General features: G+C 44.1%; 1 protein-coding gene across 1 annotated transcript; it reads right to left on the minus strand.

Moving 5' to 3' along the window:
* Positions 1 to 1,496: 1,496 nt before the first annotated feature.
* Positions 1,497 to 7,766, minus strand: LOC138337833 (uncharacterized). The gene is made up of 7 exons (XM_069288265.1): positions 6,418 to 7,766; positions 4,438 to 4,489; positions 2,776 to 3,072; positions 2,398 to 2,671; positions 2,239 to 2,311; positions 1,814 to 2,132; positions 1,497 to 1,717 (listed from the first exon to the last, which is right to left on the minus strand). Exons 1-7 carry the CDS (start codon positions 7,729 to 7,731, stop codon positions 1,497 to 1,499), a joined length of 2,550 nt encoding a protein of 849 aa, XP_069144366.1. The 5' UTR covers positions 7,732 to 7,766.
* Positions 7,767 to 16,186: the final 8,420 nt, after the last annotated feature.

The raw sequence follows: 16,186 nt of genomic DNA on the forward strand, positions 1-16,186 counted from the left end.
ACATTTCAACACTCGCTCTCAGAACAAAGTCACACTCATTCATACCTATTGCCATAAGCTTGCCCTTTTTTTCACTGTCTTAAGTTCGCTATACAACTCTTAGACTCACGATAGGACTTTTTTTTGCTTGTAACGTAGGCTCAGAGTCAGGTAGGGTATATTTAGGTATACTTTAGTGACTTTTTGCCCTCCTTGACATATCGGCTAAACATTCCACTTTCTATCACTTTATCTCGCCCAGTTTCTCTTATTCTTTCACCTTGCTGTTTCCCTTCTTTTTTCATTTGTGTAAGTAACTCTTTTCTTTTCTTGTTTGTAATTCTTGAATATTTCTCTTTTTTTTTCTTTTAACGAGTTCTTGAGTCACTTTACTTTTGTTTTTTCTCTCTCTTTGTTCTTTCAACCCCACTTTCTAGAGCATTCCTCAAAACAGCCACCCTCAACTCATGGCTTTGCCATGAGTCAAGGTACACAATACCCAAAGTCGGGTCAGGGCCATAACGAAGGTTGTTTATGCATTAGCCACCCTCAACTTATGCTTTTGGCATAAGCTGAGGTGCACATGTCCAAAGAGGGACCAGGGCCAACATATTGTTCCCAGAAAAGATCAGTTGGGGTGAAAAAGAAAGGTTTAATTTTAAGCTCAAATTATTTGGATCAAAGAAGGATAACTTTCATTTGGTTTCTTTTATTTAGGATAGAAATGGGCTATATTGAATAACGGCCTACGATCCTTTCCCAATTGTCTGTTACAGCTTACTTTTAGCAGGACTAACCAGGCAAGTTCTAGCTCATTACAAATAGTGGACTATTCAACTTTCCTCACACTCACTTGACATCTCATCACTATACCAAATTATCATACACCTAGTCTGACTTGAAGATTTAGGGTAATGCAATGGTGTAACTCTATTTCATGTTTAGAGCCACACAATTATCAGTTACTACGCCTAGTCATGCAACATTTTCCAGTTTTATCGGGATATCATTTTAGCCATCATGCTTCAGAGTTAAACTATGTACAAAAGATATAAAGTTCTGGTTCAACAGAAAAAGTAATCAGTCTTTTGGGGAAAAAGAACACAGGCAAGAAAACCCCAAAAGAGGATAGTGAGTTGGGCTACTCAGACTTCACCCTAACACTCACTTTCCATTTACCCCACCCCCAACAAAAAAAACATGCCATTGTCCCCAATGCATAAAAAAATCTAAAGATTAGAGGGGTAGGTGAAGCAAACCTGTGGCGCATAGCACCGTCGATCAGCAAGCTGGTGGGTCCGGTTTCCCAGAACCCATATCCTCAACAATCTGGACACCCTCAGTTGTGTCCTCAGCAATCTGGACACCCTCAGTGATGTCCTCAGCAACAACCGCACCATCAGTAGTGCCTCCTGCTGTCTCTACAGTGCGGGAGCTAGATGCCCCAGCCGCTATCTGTGATGCTCTGATTTGGTGTGCCTCCGCCTCAGCAAGTGAGGCTCTCCTCGCGCCTCCATCTATCGGCACTCCTTCTTCCTTGCTCGCGCCTCATCCTCTGATCGACCCCTACGCCTCTTGGCACTCTCTCGAGGGGAAGGTGGGGGAAGTTCTGAAGTAGCAAACAGGGCCGCCAATACAGTGTCCTCAACAGGCTCGACAGGCTCCCACACTCTCGCCTCTAGGATCGTGTCGATGTCTGCACGGAGACTATCGACTGCAGCCTGAAGAGTCAACACATCTACCGGAGGGGTTGGGCGGGCTAACACTCTCAACTCAAATGCATCGAGGCGCTGGTGAACCTCAACAATCTTCCGCTGCATCTTCCTCTCCATACGCGCTTCAGACTCAGTAATAGACTTCTGCATCCACGGCTGGATATGATGCAGAAGGGTGGCCATTTGTTCCTCCAGTGTTTGGACCCTAGCAAGCGGGGCCGGTAACGGTAGAGGGGCTGTGCGAGAGGAGCTCGGGGCTGGGCTACTACCTGGGATAGACTCGACCGGGGTAGTGTCAGTGGACGCCTGTGTAGCGGTGCGGTCCTGGGCCACCGTATCTGCAAGATCATCAGCAAGTGGTGGAAGCTCTGGAAGGGGCCCTTGACATGGGGCCAACTCATTGGCCTCGTCTCTGATGAGGCCGACGTTAACGGTGCCCTGCGGGGTCTTCAACTGATCTATGTGCCATATGGGCACACCTGCGGTCCTGCAAAGGGAAAAAATCATACACGGGAAGGGGTAGGTAGTAGTGACCTTGAATGACCTCTCGTGCATAACTGCCTGGAGAAGCCATGCGAAGTCGACCTCGAATCCGGCTATCATCGCCTCTATCAACACTGCTCGATCCCAAGTGACGATGTTATCAGCAGCTGTGGGGGAAAGGCAGTGACGGACGAGCAGCCACAAGAACTTCGCGACGAACGTGAGGTTGGCCTTCTTGATGGTCCCCTTCGGTTCAGTGACCCAATCTGCACCCTCTCCGTCGACTGATAGGTGCAGCGTCCACCTCTTGGTGGTCTCTCTTAGTGCCTGCTCGCGCAAGAAATGGCCATCCTTCACTATCTGCCAGCGGTAGTCAAACTCGGCAGTGTGGGGAGTCCGCGTAGCATCTGCACTCTTGCCGTATAGGAACCGGCGGATAGCTGGCAGGGAAATGTTGACCTGCACGCCCCGGACTCGAACCGCTCCAGTGGGGCCTGTTTAGCGAGAGAAGCCCGCTTATCGATCTGTGATCGGAGAGTCGCTACGTAGGATGCGTAGAACTCTCAGACCACTTCCTCGTTGTATCGTCCCAACAGACTGGCTGTCCACTCTAAGCGATGCCTGGTGAAGAGGTTGTAGATCTCCGGCATCGATGTGAGACTCCCTGTAAGTACCCGCCGCTCCAAGGTGAGTGTCCGAGTCATTACTCCTTTATCAGTCAGGAATTTGGCGTTGGAGTAAACTTGAAACTGGCCTTCGACGCACAACCGGTTTGGCTGGTCAGAGGCTGGGGTGGGGACCTGGGCTGGTGCGCCGGATGTAGAATCTGAACTGTCAGCCTCATCAGACGAGGTCGACGCTGTAGCAATGGCGGGTGCGGGAACCTCAGCAGAGCCTGAAACTTCCTCGGACCAGGATACTCCTAAGGAGCCAGACGCTCCTTCCTCATTTGTGGCTGACCCAGAGGGTGTGCCAGTCAGTGTGCGCTCCTACTTAGACTGGGAGGCAGTGACTACGCCGGACGCCACCGTCTTGGGTGTGTCTCTGGGGGCACGTGCAGCACGGGAAGGTGCGGAAGTGCCTGGGGGCACATATTCAGGGTCCCGCTCATCATCAAACCCGATGATCAAGCGTGCAGACGGGGCAACAGACTTGGATCGCCCGCGTGCGTAGGCTCGGTCTTGCTTGGGTGCCATAGTAGATAGTACCTGCAAAGGATCACTATTAGTACGAGTTATGTCAAACAAGACAAGCAAGCCCATACAACATAAAACATTTAAAATAGTGTGTTAGTGATAGTGAAACTGTATCACACGACGGGCTAGATGACGGCTCGTCGTTGATATGACGGACCTTCAAGAGGTCCGTCGTGTTGTACTTAGTCTATGTATATAGAAAGAACCCTGAAGGAGGGGTCTCTGACCATCATGACGGTCAAGCAGGACGGTCCGTCGTAAAAATCCATCGTAGGACACTTAGAAAATGTTGGGAGACCCTTATTAGAGGGGTCTCTGACCATCATGACGATCGTGTAGGACGAACCGTCGTCGGTACGACGGTCCGTCGTAAGAGTCCGTTGTAGGACACTTAGAAAATGTTGGGAGACCCTTATCAGAGGGGTCTCTGACGATCATGACGGTCAAGCAGGACGGATCGTCGTTGGTACGACGGTCCGTCGTAAGAGCCTGTTGTAGGACACTTAGAAAATGTTGGGAGACCTTTATCAGAGGGCTCTCTGACCATCAGGACGGTAATGCAGGACGAACCTTCGAGGAGACGACGGTCCGTCGTAGGACACTTGGAAAATTTTGAGAGACCCTTAGAAACAGGGTCTCTGACAACCAGAATGGTTGTGCAGGATGGACCGTCGTGAAGACAACGGTCCGTCACAGGCGTCGTTGGGACAGGGTGCTAGGGCTTTTGACACGGACCCTATGACGTTCCGTCGTGTGTGCGACGGTCCGTCATCGTTGTCTCGTTCTGAGTAGCCGTGTTAGAACTGGGGGTACCCTTTGCATCCCCGATGAACCCACATGGTCTTGTGGTGTTGTGGACCTATATGTGTCTATCCCAACTACCTAGGAAACTACCAATGCAAAATCACCTATGCCTAGGGTTATCAACATGGCACGTTCGAACATTTTGAGCATAGGTTTAGACATAAGCATATAAAGGAAATAGTATACGACGAAGAACTAAGCTAAAACTAACTACAAAACTAAAATGCAAGATAAATAAGTATAAATGTAGAGACACATACCTTGGAAATGGAGAAGAAAACAAACGGAGAATGATTCTGGCAAGGTAGACACCTACAGCAGCAACACCGACTAGTGGATGATAAGTATAAGGCTTAGGAGGATTTTGGGAGCAATGATCAGTGAGGGGAAGTGTTGAAGTTGAAAAGAGAGGGGAGATGAGGGGAATAAGGAAATAATGGGGTGGAATATGGAGGGGGGAGTATAAACGGTCAGATTTTGAAAAGGGTCCAGCCGGGTCGGGTCGGGTAGTATTTATTAATCACGCGACGGTTCCCCGACGACGGTCTGTCGCATTTGTGATGAGCCGTCGTAGGTTCCGTCGTGTGTGCCCTAATATTCAAAATGACAGAAATAGGTACCTTGTGTGACAGATGCATACGACGGTCCGTTGCATGCGCAACGGTCCGTCATTGTATCCGTCAGTGGCTACTGCGGAGTAGTTTTCTGCAGAATTTCCTGGTGATGTGCCTGCAAATTTAAAACCATTAATAGAAAAAATGCTACCATTATTAAAAAGATGATAAGTATTGGGTTGCCTCCCAACAAGCGCCTGATTTAATGTCGCGGCACGACTGGGGCCACTTGATTACTCAGACTTCATCAAGATGGTATGCCTCGATCACTTCATTCGCCGATTCAGCATGCCCAAGATAGATTTTTATGCGCTTTCCATTCACCTTGAACCGCACACCCTCCTTAGTTTCCAACTCAACTTCTCCATGAGGGAATAGTTGGGTAACCGTGTAAGGACCAGTCCATTTGGACTTGAGTTTGCCTGGAAACAAGCGCAATCTGGAATTGAATAGAAGCAGTAAATCCCCGACCATAAACTCTCATTTTTAAATTTTGTTGTCATGATACTTATTCATCTTTTCTTTATATAGAGCTGAGCTTTCATAGGCTTTCAAGCGAAATTCATCAAGTTCATTCAACCCATTTAACCGTTGCTCTGCAGCTTCGCTCTAATCCATTTTTAACTTCTTCATAGCCCACATGGCTTTATACTCTAACTCAACCGGAAGATGACAAGCTTTCCCATATACAAATTGGTATGGAGACATACCTATAGGGGTCTTATAAGCTGTCCAGTAGGACCAAAGAGCATCATCAAGCCTCCTTGACCAATCTGTTCTACTAGCATTCACTGTTTTGGACAATATCTGTTTGATCTCCTGATTCGATACCTCAACTTGCCCACTAGTTTGAGGGTGGTAAGGAGTGGCCACATTATGGCGAACACCGTATTTCTCCAATAACCCCTTGAACAATCTGTTGCAGAAGTGGGAGCCCTCATCACTAATAATGGCCCTTGGAGTGCCAAAACGGGAGAATATATTCTTTTTCAATAATGCAGTGACACTCTTCCCTTCATTATTTGCGAGGGCTATGGATTCGACCCATTTAGATACATAATCAACTGCTACAAGAATGTACTTCATCCCATGAGAACTCATGAAAGGGCCCATAAAGTCAATACCCCACACATCAAATAACTCAATCACAAGAATGGGGTTTAGAGGGAGCTCTTGCTTTCTTGAAATACCACCATCTCGTTGACATTTGTCACATGCTTTAGCAAACCCATGAGCATCTTGATGAAGAGTTGGCCAATAGTAACCACATTGCAATATCTTGTGAGCGGTTCGGATACCACTGTGATGTCCGCCAACAGGTGAAGAATGGCATGCCTCCAATACACTCAACATTTCACATTCTTGCACACAACGCCGAATAAGCCCGTCGGCACAACTCCTATACAAGTATGGTTCATCCCAAAAGAACTTCTTCACATCGTACATGAACTTTTTCCTTTGATGAAAGGACAAGTCTGATGGAACAATATCACTAGCTAGATAGTTCGCAAAATCTGCAAACCATGGAATCAAGTCTTGTGAAGCAGCCAATACATGTTCATCGGGGAAAGTATCATCAATGTCAGTCTTATCCCCTAACTCTCTCATAGCTTCATCCTCTAGACGAGACAAATGATCAACAACTTGATTTTCAGTCCCTTTTCTATCAAGCACTTCAAAGTCAAATTCTTGCAGCAGTAATACCCAACGAATCAGCCTTGGTTTCGCATCCTTTTTCGCCATCAAATATCTCAATGCTGAATGGTCAGTATGCACTATAACCCTAGTACCTAGCAAATAGGAGCGAAATTTCTCAAAAGAAAAGACTACTGCGTGGAGTTCTTGCTCAGTCACTGTGTAGTTCTTCTGGGCTTCATTTAGGGCTTTACTAGCATAGTAAATTGGGTGAAGGATTTTGTTTCTTCTCTGTCCCAATACTACAGCAAGAGCCACCCCACTGGCATCGCACATTACCTCAAATGGACTGTTCCAATCCGGAGAAATAATGATAGGCGCAGACACTAAATTCTCTTTTAGCTCACCGAATGCTTTAAGACAGGATTCATCAAAACAAAATTTACATTCTTTCTCCAGCAATTTGCACAATGGGTGTGCAATCTTTGAAAAGTCTTTGATGAATCTCCGATAAAAACCTGCATGCCCAAGAAAGCTTCTCACACCTTTCACAGAGATCGGCGGGGGAAGTCTCTCTATTACCTCAACTTTAGCTCGATCAACCTCTATGCCCTTTTCTGAAATGCGATGACCCAACACAATACCCTCTTTCACCATGAAATGACACTTTTCCCAGTTTAGTACCAAATTGCAGTCTTCACATCTCTTAAGAACCTTAGATAAATTGGTCAAGCACCGCTCGAATGAATCACCAACCACAGAAAAATCATCCATAAAAACCTCTATAGTATCCTCAACCATGTCAGAAAATATTGACATCATACATCTCTGAAAGGTTGCGGGTGCATTGCACAACCCAAACGGCATTGTTCTGAACGCAAAAGTCCCATATGGACAAGTGAAAGTTGTTTTCTCTTGATCTTCTGGTGCAATAGAAATCTGATTATACCCCGAATACCCATCAAGAAAACAATACCACCCTTTTCCGGCAAGTCTATCCAACATCTGATCCATGAAGGGCATAGGAAAATGGTCTTTTTCAGTCCATGAGTTCAGTTTACGGTAATCCATACACACCCTCCATCCAGTAACCGGTCTCATTGGAACAAGTTCATTCTTTTCATTGGGGACCACAGTCATTCCCCCTTTCTTAGGTACACACTGAACCGTGCATACCCAACTACTATCGGCGATTGGATAGATTACTCCAGCATCCAACCACTTGATAATTTCCTTCTTCACAACCTCTTGCATAGGAGGATTCAAGCATCTCTGGTTCTCAATACTCGGCTTATGATCAGGCATGAGTTGGATTTTATGAGAGCAAATACCAGGAAGGATCCCAATAATGTCCGCAATGGTCCACCCAATAGCTCTTTTGAACCTTTTTAGTACCTTCACCAAACTCTGAACCTGTTGTTCATCCAGGTCTGATGCAATGATTACCGGTAAAGTGTCACCATTTCCTAAGAATTCATACCTAAGATGAGGTGGGAGAGCTTTTAATTCAACTTTCGGAGCTTCCTCTATAGATGGTTTAGCGGGTGGGGACTCGCGATTCTTCATATCAAGCTCAAATTTCTTCGGTTTAAACCGAAAATCACCTCGGTCTAGAGCCGCGACTAATGACTCATACTCTTCAATGCAATCGCTATCAAAGTTCATTATCACTGCCGCTAATGCTTCGACACCTAGACGTTCTTCTATTTGTGTCTCAAATGTCTCACCCATGTTGTAGGATATAGCAGATGCCGATTGGAGCTCACCACTCTGCCTCGTGGACCTACAAATATTAAAGGTCACTTCCTCACTGTTCAACCGAAATTTCATCTGCCCCTTTTCTATGTCTACTAAGGCTCTTCCCGTAGCTAGCAATGGCCTACCAAGGATAATAGGCACTTCAAAATCAACCTCCCAATCAAGAATAACAAAATCGGCTGGAAAGATGAATGACTCCACTTTTACTAGAACATCATGAAGTATCCCTATGGGCATTTTACTGTTCGATCAGCCATCACTAGCCGCATCGCAGTGGGCTTTGGGTCACCCAAACCCAAATTCTTGTAAATCGAGAGGGGCATGAGATTTATGCTTGCCCCTAGATCACATAATGCTTTCACAAAATGTAATAACCCGATTGTACAAGGAATAGTGAACGCACCCGGATCTTCTTTCTTTTGGACCAGAGATCTTGTAGCAATAGCACTACAATGTTGCATTCTATCATCATCCTCAAAAGTAACCGATCTTTTCTTTGTGACCAAATCTTTCATAAACTTGGTGTAACCGGGCATTTGTTCTAAAGCTTCTACAAAAGGGACATTGATAGAAAGTTGCTTCAACATTGTTATAAAACGCCGATATTTGCCATCCTCGGTCTTTTTCACTAATCTTTGAGGAAATGGGGGTGGTGGCCTAGGCATGGGAGTTACCTTTTTAGGCACTTTAGCATCTTCTGCACTGTTATCCTCTAAATTAGCATCAACATTTACCACTTTATCAGTATCTTTTGTCACCTCATTCTCATTAGATGGCCTAGGTGGGTCAATGGTTTGCTTGCCACCGCAAGTAGTAATTGCCATACAATGTTCATCATTTTTCGGATTTTGGATAGTGTTGCTAGGAAGAGTGCCCGGTTGCCGTGTGTTCACAGTTGCAGATAATTGGGCCAATTGTAACTCAAGTTGCTTAATCGATATTGCATGTGTATCTACTTTTTTCCCAATACCCGTTAAATCATTCCTCAACTCTTTATTGTGCTCATCACTAGCATCGAACCTCCTCATCATCTTATGCAACATATCCTCAACTCGCGACATACTACCTCCGCCATCCCTAGGAGTAACTTCACGATTTTGAGGAGGAACATAGTGTCCATTCCTGTCGTGTCTGTTACCATAGCTACCCCTGTTGAAGTTGTTGTCGCGATTGTAGTTTCCATATCAGACATAATGACCCTCATGATTGTAGTTACCATAGTTTCGACCTTGGTTCCCTTGACCTTGGCGCTAATTTTCCTGATTAGAGCCTTGGGCACTTGGTCGGAAACCCCCCATCTGTTCATTTACTGCATAGGAATCCTCCTCATAATAACACTCATCATTTGGAGGTGGTGGTTTAGCCAAGTAGTTGACTGCATTAGTCTTTTCTGCACCCCCAGTGACATGTTTTAGTACCAACCCAAGCTCAGTTCTCATCTGAGCCATTTCTTCATGAATATCATTTGTGGCTGGGTTGTGAGTGGACTGAACTGCGAAGGTGTTTCTCCCTGTATCGGACTTCCTAGTACTCCAAGCTTTGTTGTTACGGGAGATTTTCTCTAATTTCTCAGCAATCTCAGCATAAGGGCATTCTCCATAAGATCCACCTGCTATAGTGTCCAACACCGCTTTATTGTTATCATCCTGTCCCCGATAGAAGTATTCCTTCAGTGACTCATCATCAATACGGTGATTTGGGACACTTCTCAAGAATGAGGTGAATCTATCCCAAGAACTACTAACTGACTCTCCTGGTAGTGCCACAAAGTTAATCACCCTGTCTTTGTGGTTTAGTTTCTTGGAGACCGGATAGTAGCGTGCTAAGAAGACATCCCGTAGTTGGTTCCAAGTGAAAATGGAGTTGTATGGGAGCTCAGTAAACCACATAGCAGCCTCTCCCGTCAGTGAGAGAGGAAACACTCTGAGACCTATTACATCTAGATCCAAATCAGGCCTCCCCACACAACTTTTACACACTGCCCTTACCTTAGCTATATGGGCATGTGTATCCTCAGAAGGTAGACCAGAAAACAAACCTCTGGCAGTGAGCATTTGCATCAGGCTACTAGTTACCACAAAAGTGTGGCCTGTGGGTAGATGGGGCAAGACAAGTGGCCCATCCGAGTCTGCGATGTTATCATACCCTCTGTAGTATGCTTGGGGCCGTGGAACGGGATTTTGTCCCCTCTGTTGATGTTCACCCGGAGCGTCGGGTAACATCTGACCATGAACATCCACTGGATATGGGATGTTCTGGTTTGGATCCTCATCATTTATTCCCAAGTTTCGATTCATATTGCGCAGTGTACGCTCTAGCTCGTGATCATAGGGAAACAAGGGTTCTCTTCCTCTCCGTGTATTTGGCATACAAGGAGGATAGTTCTGAAAGGAAATCAAAAACAATAAAACAAAGTAAAATCAAGAAAATATCAACTAAACTTTAGTAATAAGTTCAAGTTAATCTAAAAGCTAAATTCCTCGGCAGCGGCGCCAAAATTTGATACGCTCAAACTTACTTCTCAAATGAGAAGTAAAGCGGTCGCATCAAGTAAATAACCCAACTAGTGAGGTTGGGATCGTTCCCACGAGGAAAATAGTCTAGACTTAACTTCAACTTGCTATTACTATTGTTCGGTTGATGACTTCCTTAGAAAGTAAAAGCATAAAAAGGGGGGTTTTGTATTTCCTAATGAGTAAAAATAACTAACGAACTTGAAAGAGACACTTAACAACTTTTAATGTTGGGTTTTAATCAATTAATTAAAGTAACCAGGGTTTACGTGTTCCCCACAGGTTCATAACTTGATAATTCTAACTATAACAATTCTTCCTAGTATCTTGCATGCAAAGTGATAAGTTATGTATTTCTAAATCCTTGGTCTGGCATCTAGAAAATTTCACTCCGCACCTTGGTCCGGCTGCGTGTGTTGCTTTCCTAACCCTTATCTTTACCTCATATTAAGCGTCGTATTCGATATTTGACTAAGTTATTACATCGTACCAATCAATACTAGCCTATTAGATAGTATACACTAAATCTATGTTAATAATTCTTTTCCTATTATCTACCTGCTTGGTCCGGCAAGTAGCATTAAGGCGAGTTCTAACGTTGATCATCCGTTAAAAAGACTTCTAAGCGAAAGAATTGTTAATACATGCAAGACACTATTCTAGAATTGTTATTTTAGCTAGGGTTTATCTCATTATTTTCCTATGGTTCCCACAACCCTAGTTATGGCGTTTAGTTCCTCATAGCCATAAACACAATATTCAAATATGTTAAACAAGAATTCATGTACTTACTTTAATGAGAAAGAATAAAGTCCGAAAATTTGCTTGATTAATCACCAAAAATCACTTGTAAGAATCTCTAAAAATCAAACACTCAAAAAACAAAGTCTAATAATATGATGTTTTATCTCACAGAGTCTAACCTCCAAAACGAGGTTTTTCGAACTATTTATAAAAAAAATAAAAACCTAATTAAACAAGGATTCTAATTACTGAAATCTGCCAAAACGCGGCTGGGTCGACGGACCACGCGACGGACCGTCGTGGTCATGACGGACCGTCGTAGACTCTGTCGTCCCATACTTGGTGTAATTTCTTCTGCTGCTTTCTTCATTCCCCTTGACGGCAAGTGTGACAGACCGTCATAGGCACAACGATCCGGCGAGGGTCTCGTTTCAAAATACATCAAGTCTTGGAATCTGGGTACTGGGATCACTTCTCTGATCTTCGCAACGAACCTACCGGACAGACCGTCATAGCCATGACGGACTGTCACAAGCTTCGTAATCCCACACTTGGTCAGACTTCCCCATCTTTCTTCAGCAGCTTCTCTACGCTGCCACCTACGGACCGTCACAGGTACGACGGACCGTCATAAGCTCCGTAGGTGGTCTCTTCTGCATATTTCGCTCAAAATCTCCGCATTCAGCTTTAGACAGATTTTCTGCAAAACAAAGAGAAACTTATATCAAAATTAGCACAAAAAAGGCTTTCGGACACACTGAACTTAAGGAAAAAGTATTAATTATACCGTGAAACCACGGAATATCAGTCATCCGTTAAAAAGACTTCTAAAGGAAAGAATTATCATACATGCAAAACACTATTCTAGAATTGCTATTTAGTTAGATTTTACCTCATTATTCACCCATGGTTCCCACAAGCCTAGTTATGGATCTTAATCACCCATTTTAATAATCACACCATTCATATATTTAATTAAAGAATTCATGCACTTACTTTAATGAGAAAGAATAAAATACAGAAATTTAGTTGATTAATCAACAAAAGCACCAACAGTCAATGCTAGAAAAATTGTAACAATTGCTGAAATTAATCCTTCAATACTTGAACAAGAGAACTAAAGATTATCCAAAAGTCTAACTATCAAAAAGTCTAACTATCGAAAAGTCTAACTATCAAAAAGTCTAACCCCCTAAAATGAGGTTTTTCGAACTATTTATAAAAAAAATAAAAACATAATAAAAGAAGGATTCTAATTACTAAAAATCTGTCAAAACACATTTGTGTCAACGGACCTCGTGACGGACCGTCGTGGTCAGGACGGGCCGTCATGGCCTCCATCGTCCCATACTTCACACATTCTTCTGTTGCTTTCTTCATTACCCTCAATGAACAGGTAGACGGACCGTTCCAAGCACGACGGTCCGTCGAGGGTATTCGTTCCATAATACTTTAAATTCTTGGAATTTGGGTGCTGGGACTACTCTTTGATCATTATGACGAACAAGCAGGACGGACCGTCGTGGCTATGACGGTCCATCATGGACTTCTGTAATCCCACACTAAGTCAAACTTGCCCATCTTCCTTCAGCAGCTTCTCTCCGCACTACGATGTCACCTACAGAGCGTCACAGGCTCGACGGATGGTAATAAGCTCCGTAGGTTGTCTATTCTGCATTTCTCGCTCAAAAACTTCCGCGTTCATCTTTGGACAGATTTCCTGCAAATAAGTAGAAACTTACATAAAAATCAATACAAAAAGGCTTTTGGAAACACACTAAACTTAAGTAAAAAGCATTAAAAATACCGTGAAACCACGGTATATCAACACCCTCGACTTAAATTCATTATTTGTCCTCCAGTGACGCACTATGACTCACTACAAAATCTCTGTACAAGAGTATCCATATTTTAGCTTTCTCAATCATTTGGATATTAATCCTGATCATTCTCATCATGTTTATGCATGTTATCACTATTAGTCTTGAATTATGTGGAACCAGACCATGACAGAGACTCACCACGCAGGGACACCTATCCTCTTCAATTTCTCACCGAGGTGCTAATATTTCCGATATTGCAACTAGTGTCCTCACTTCAAAAAAACATCCTCATTTTTCACACAATGATTTGAGTTTCAGTATGAGGATTACTTTTCAACTTACATATTTCCATAAGCTTGCCCTTATTTTCACTGCTTTAAGTTCGCCATACAACTCTTCGGATCACGATAGGACTTTCTTAGATTGTAACATAGGCTCAGGGTCAGGTAGGGTATATTTAGGTATACTTTAGTGACTTGTTTCCCACCTTGACATATTGGTTGAGCGTCCTACCTTTTCATCATTTAATTCCGCCCTTTTTCTTATATTCTTTCACCTTGCTATTTTCCCTTCCTTCTTCATTTGTGTAAGTGACTATTTTTTTTTCTTGCTTGTATTTATGATATCTTTTATTTCACTTTTCTTTCAATTGGTTCTTGAGTCACTTTACTTTTGGTCTTTCTCTCTCTTTGTTCTTTTAACCCCACTTTCCAAAGAATTCCTCACAATAGTAACCCTCAACTCATGGGTTTGCCATGAGTCAAAGTACACAATACCCTAAGTTGGGTCAGGGCCACGAAAAGGTTGTTTACTGCATTATCCACCCTCAACTTATGCTTTTGACATAAGCTGAGGTGCACATCTCCAAGGAGAGACCAGGGCACACACATTATTCCAAGAAAAGATCAGTTGTGGTGAAAAAGAAAGGTCTATTTTAAGATCAAATCATTTTGATAAAAGAGGGATTAATTTCATTTTTTTTAATTTTATTTAGGATAAAAATTGGCTATATTGAACAAGGGCCTATGATCCTTTCCTAATGGTCTATTATATCTTACTTTTAGCAGGTTTTAACCAGGAAAGTTCTAGCTCAGTCAAATAGTGGACTATTCAAATTTTCCTCACACTCACTTGACATCTCATTACTCTACAAGATTATCAGACACCCTGTTCGAGTCTTAGAATTAGGGTCATGCAGTGGTGTATCTCTATGTCATGCTTAGAGCCACACATTTATCAATTATTGTGCCTAGCCATGCATCATTTTCATTACATCAGGATATCATTTTAGCCATCATGATTAAGAGTTAAACTATGTACACAAGATATAGACATGCCGGTTCAACAATAAAAATAATCAATCTCTTAGGGAAAAAGAACACAGGCAAGAAAATCCCAAAAGAGGATAGTGAATCGGGATACTCAGACTTCACCCTAGCACTCACTTTCCATTTACCCCACCCCCAGCAAAAAGAAATGAAATTATCCCCAATACATAAAAAAAATTGGAATACGAGAGTGGTAGGTGAAGTAAACCTGGGGCACAAAGCGCCAACGATCAACAAACTGGTGGGTTCGGTTCCCCAGAACCACTACTTCTGTAGTCTGGACACCCTCAGTAGTGTCATCAGTAGCAACAACAGTATCAGCAGATCCTCCCACTAACGCCACATCTCTGGAGCTAGATGCCCCAGCAGCTGACTCTACAGCCCTGATCTGACGCGCCTTCTCATCAGTAAGCGAGGCTCTCCTTGAAAGCCCTCTCATGAATGACTGCTTGTAGAAGCCAAGCAAAGTCAACCTCAAACTCGGCTATCATCACTGCCATCACAACTGCGCAATCTAATGTAACTATATTATCATCAGCCGTGGGGGAGAGGCAGTGGTGGACAATCAACCATAAAAACTTAGCCGTAACGGTCAAGTTAGCCTTCTTGATGGATCCCTTCGGCTTCATGACCCAGTGTCACCCTCTCCATCAATAGATAAGTGCAGGGCCATCCACCTCTTGGTGGTCTCTCTCAGTGATGGCTCACGCAATAAATGGCCATCTTTAACAATTTGCCACCGGTAGTCAAACTCGGTGGTGAGAGGTCCTTGTGGCATCAACATTCTCGCTGTACAGATACCAACAGATGGCTAGCAGGGAGATGTTGACCTGTACGCCACATATTCTGACGTGCTCAAGTGGGGCCTGTTTGGTGGGGGAAGCCCGCCTATCAATCTGTGATCGGAGAGTAGCCACATAAGAGGCGTAAAACTCTCGGACCAACTCTTCACTGTAGCGGCCCAAAGAACGAGCTGTCCACTCTAGCCGGTGTCTGGTGAAGAGATTGTGGATACCTGGCATGGTGGGGAAACTTCCCGTAAGTACCCGCCTCTCCAGTGTAAGGATTTGTGTCATGACACCTTTATCATTTAGAAACTTGGCATCTAAATACACTTGGTATTGCCCATCGAGACACCACCGGTTGGGCTGGTTGGCAACCGGGGTGAGAACACCACTCGGTAAGCCTGGAGTGAAATCAGGACTGTCAGCCTCATCAGATGAGGCAGACTGTGCAACTATGGCATGTGCAGGGACTTCTACGGACCCAGAGGATTCCTCCGACCACGAAACGCCTAAGGAACCAGACGCTCCTTCTTCTTGTGAAGCTGTCCCACATGGTGTGCCGATCAGTCTACGCTCCTCATCAGACTGGGAGACAGTGACTACGCCGGAAACCACCTTTTTAGGCATAGCGCTGGTTGCACGTGCAACTCGTGCTAGAGTGGCAGTGCCTGGGGGCACGTACTCAGGATCATGCTCATCATCAGAGCCTATAACTAGTCCAGCAGACGGGGCGACAGACTTTGAACGCCCACGTGAATAAACTCGATCTTGTTTCGGTGCCATTAGAGATAGTACATGTAAAGAATCAT

This window comes from Solanum lycopersicum, chromosome 8 (genome assembly GCF_036512215.1).
Source record: "Solanum lycopersicum chromosome 8, SLM_r2.1".
Taxonomy (NCBI): domain Eukaryota; kingdom Viridiplantae; phylum Streptophyta; class Magnoliopsida; order Solanales; family Solanaceae; genus Solanum; species Solanum lycopersicum.

Excerpts from the sequence above, each read along its gene's own strand:
- LOC138337833 (XM_069288265.1), bottom strand. The coding sequence starts at position 7,731 with ATGCCTGATCATAAGCCGAGTATTGAGAACCAGAGATGCTTGAATCCT. Across the intron at positions 4,490-6,417 it reads AAGTTGTTGATCATTTGTCT|GTGTCTACCTTGCCAGAATC; the intron begins CGTCTAGAGGAT and ends TTGCTGCTGTAG. Across the intron at positions 2,133-2,238 it reads CAGGCAGTTATGCACGAGAG|GGCACCGTTAACGTCGGCCT; the intron begins GTCATTCAAGGT and ends AAGACCCCGCAG.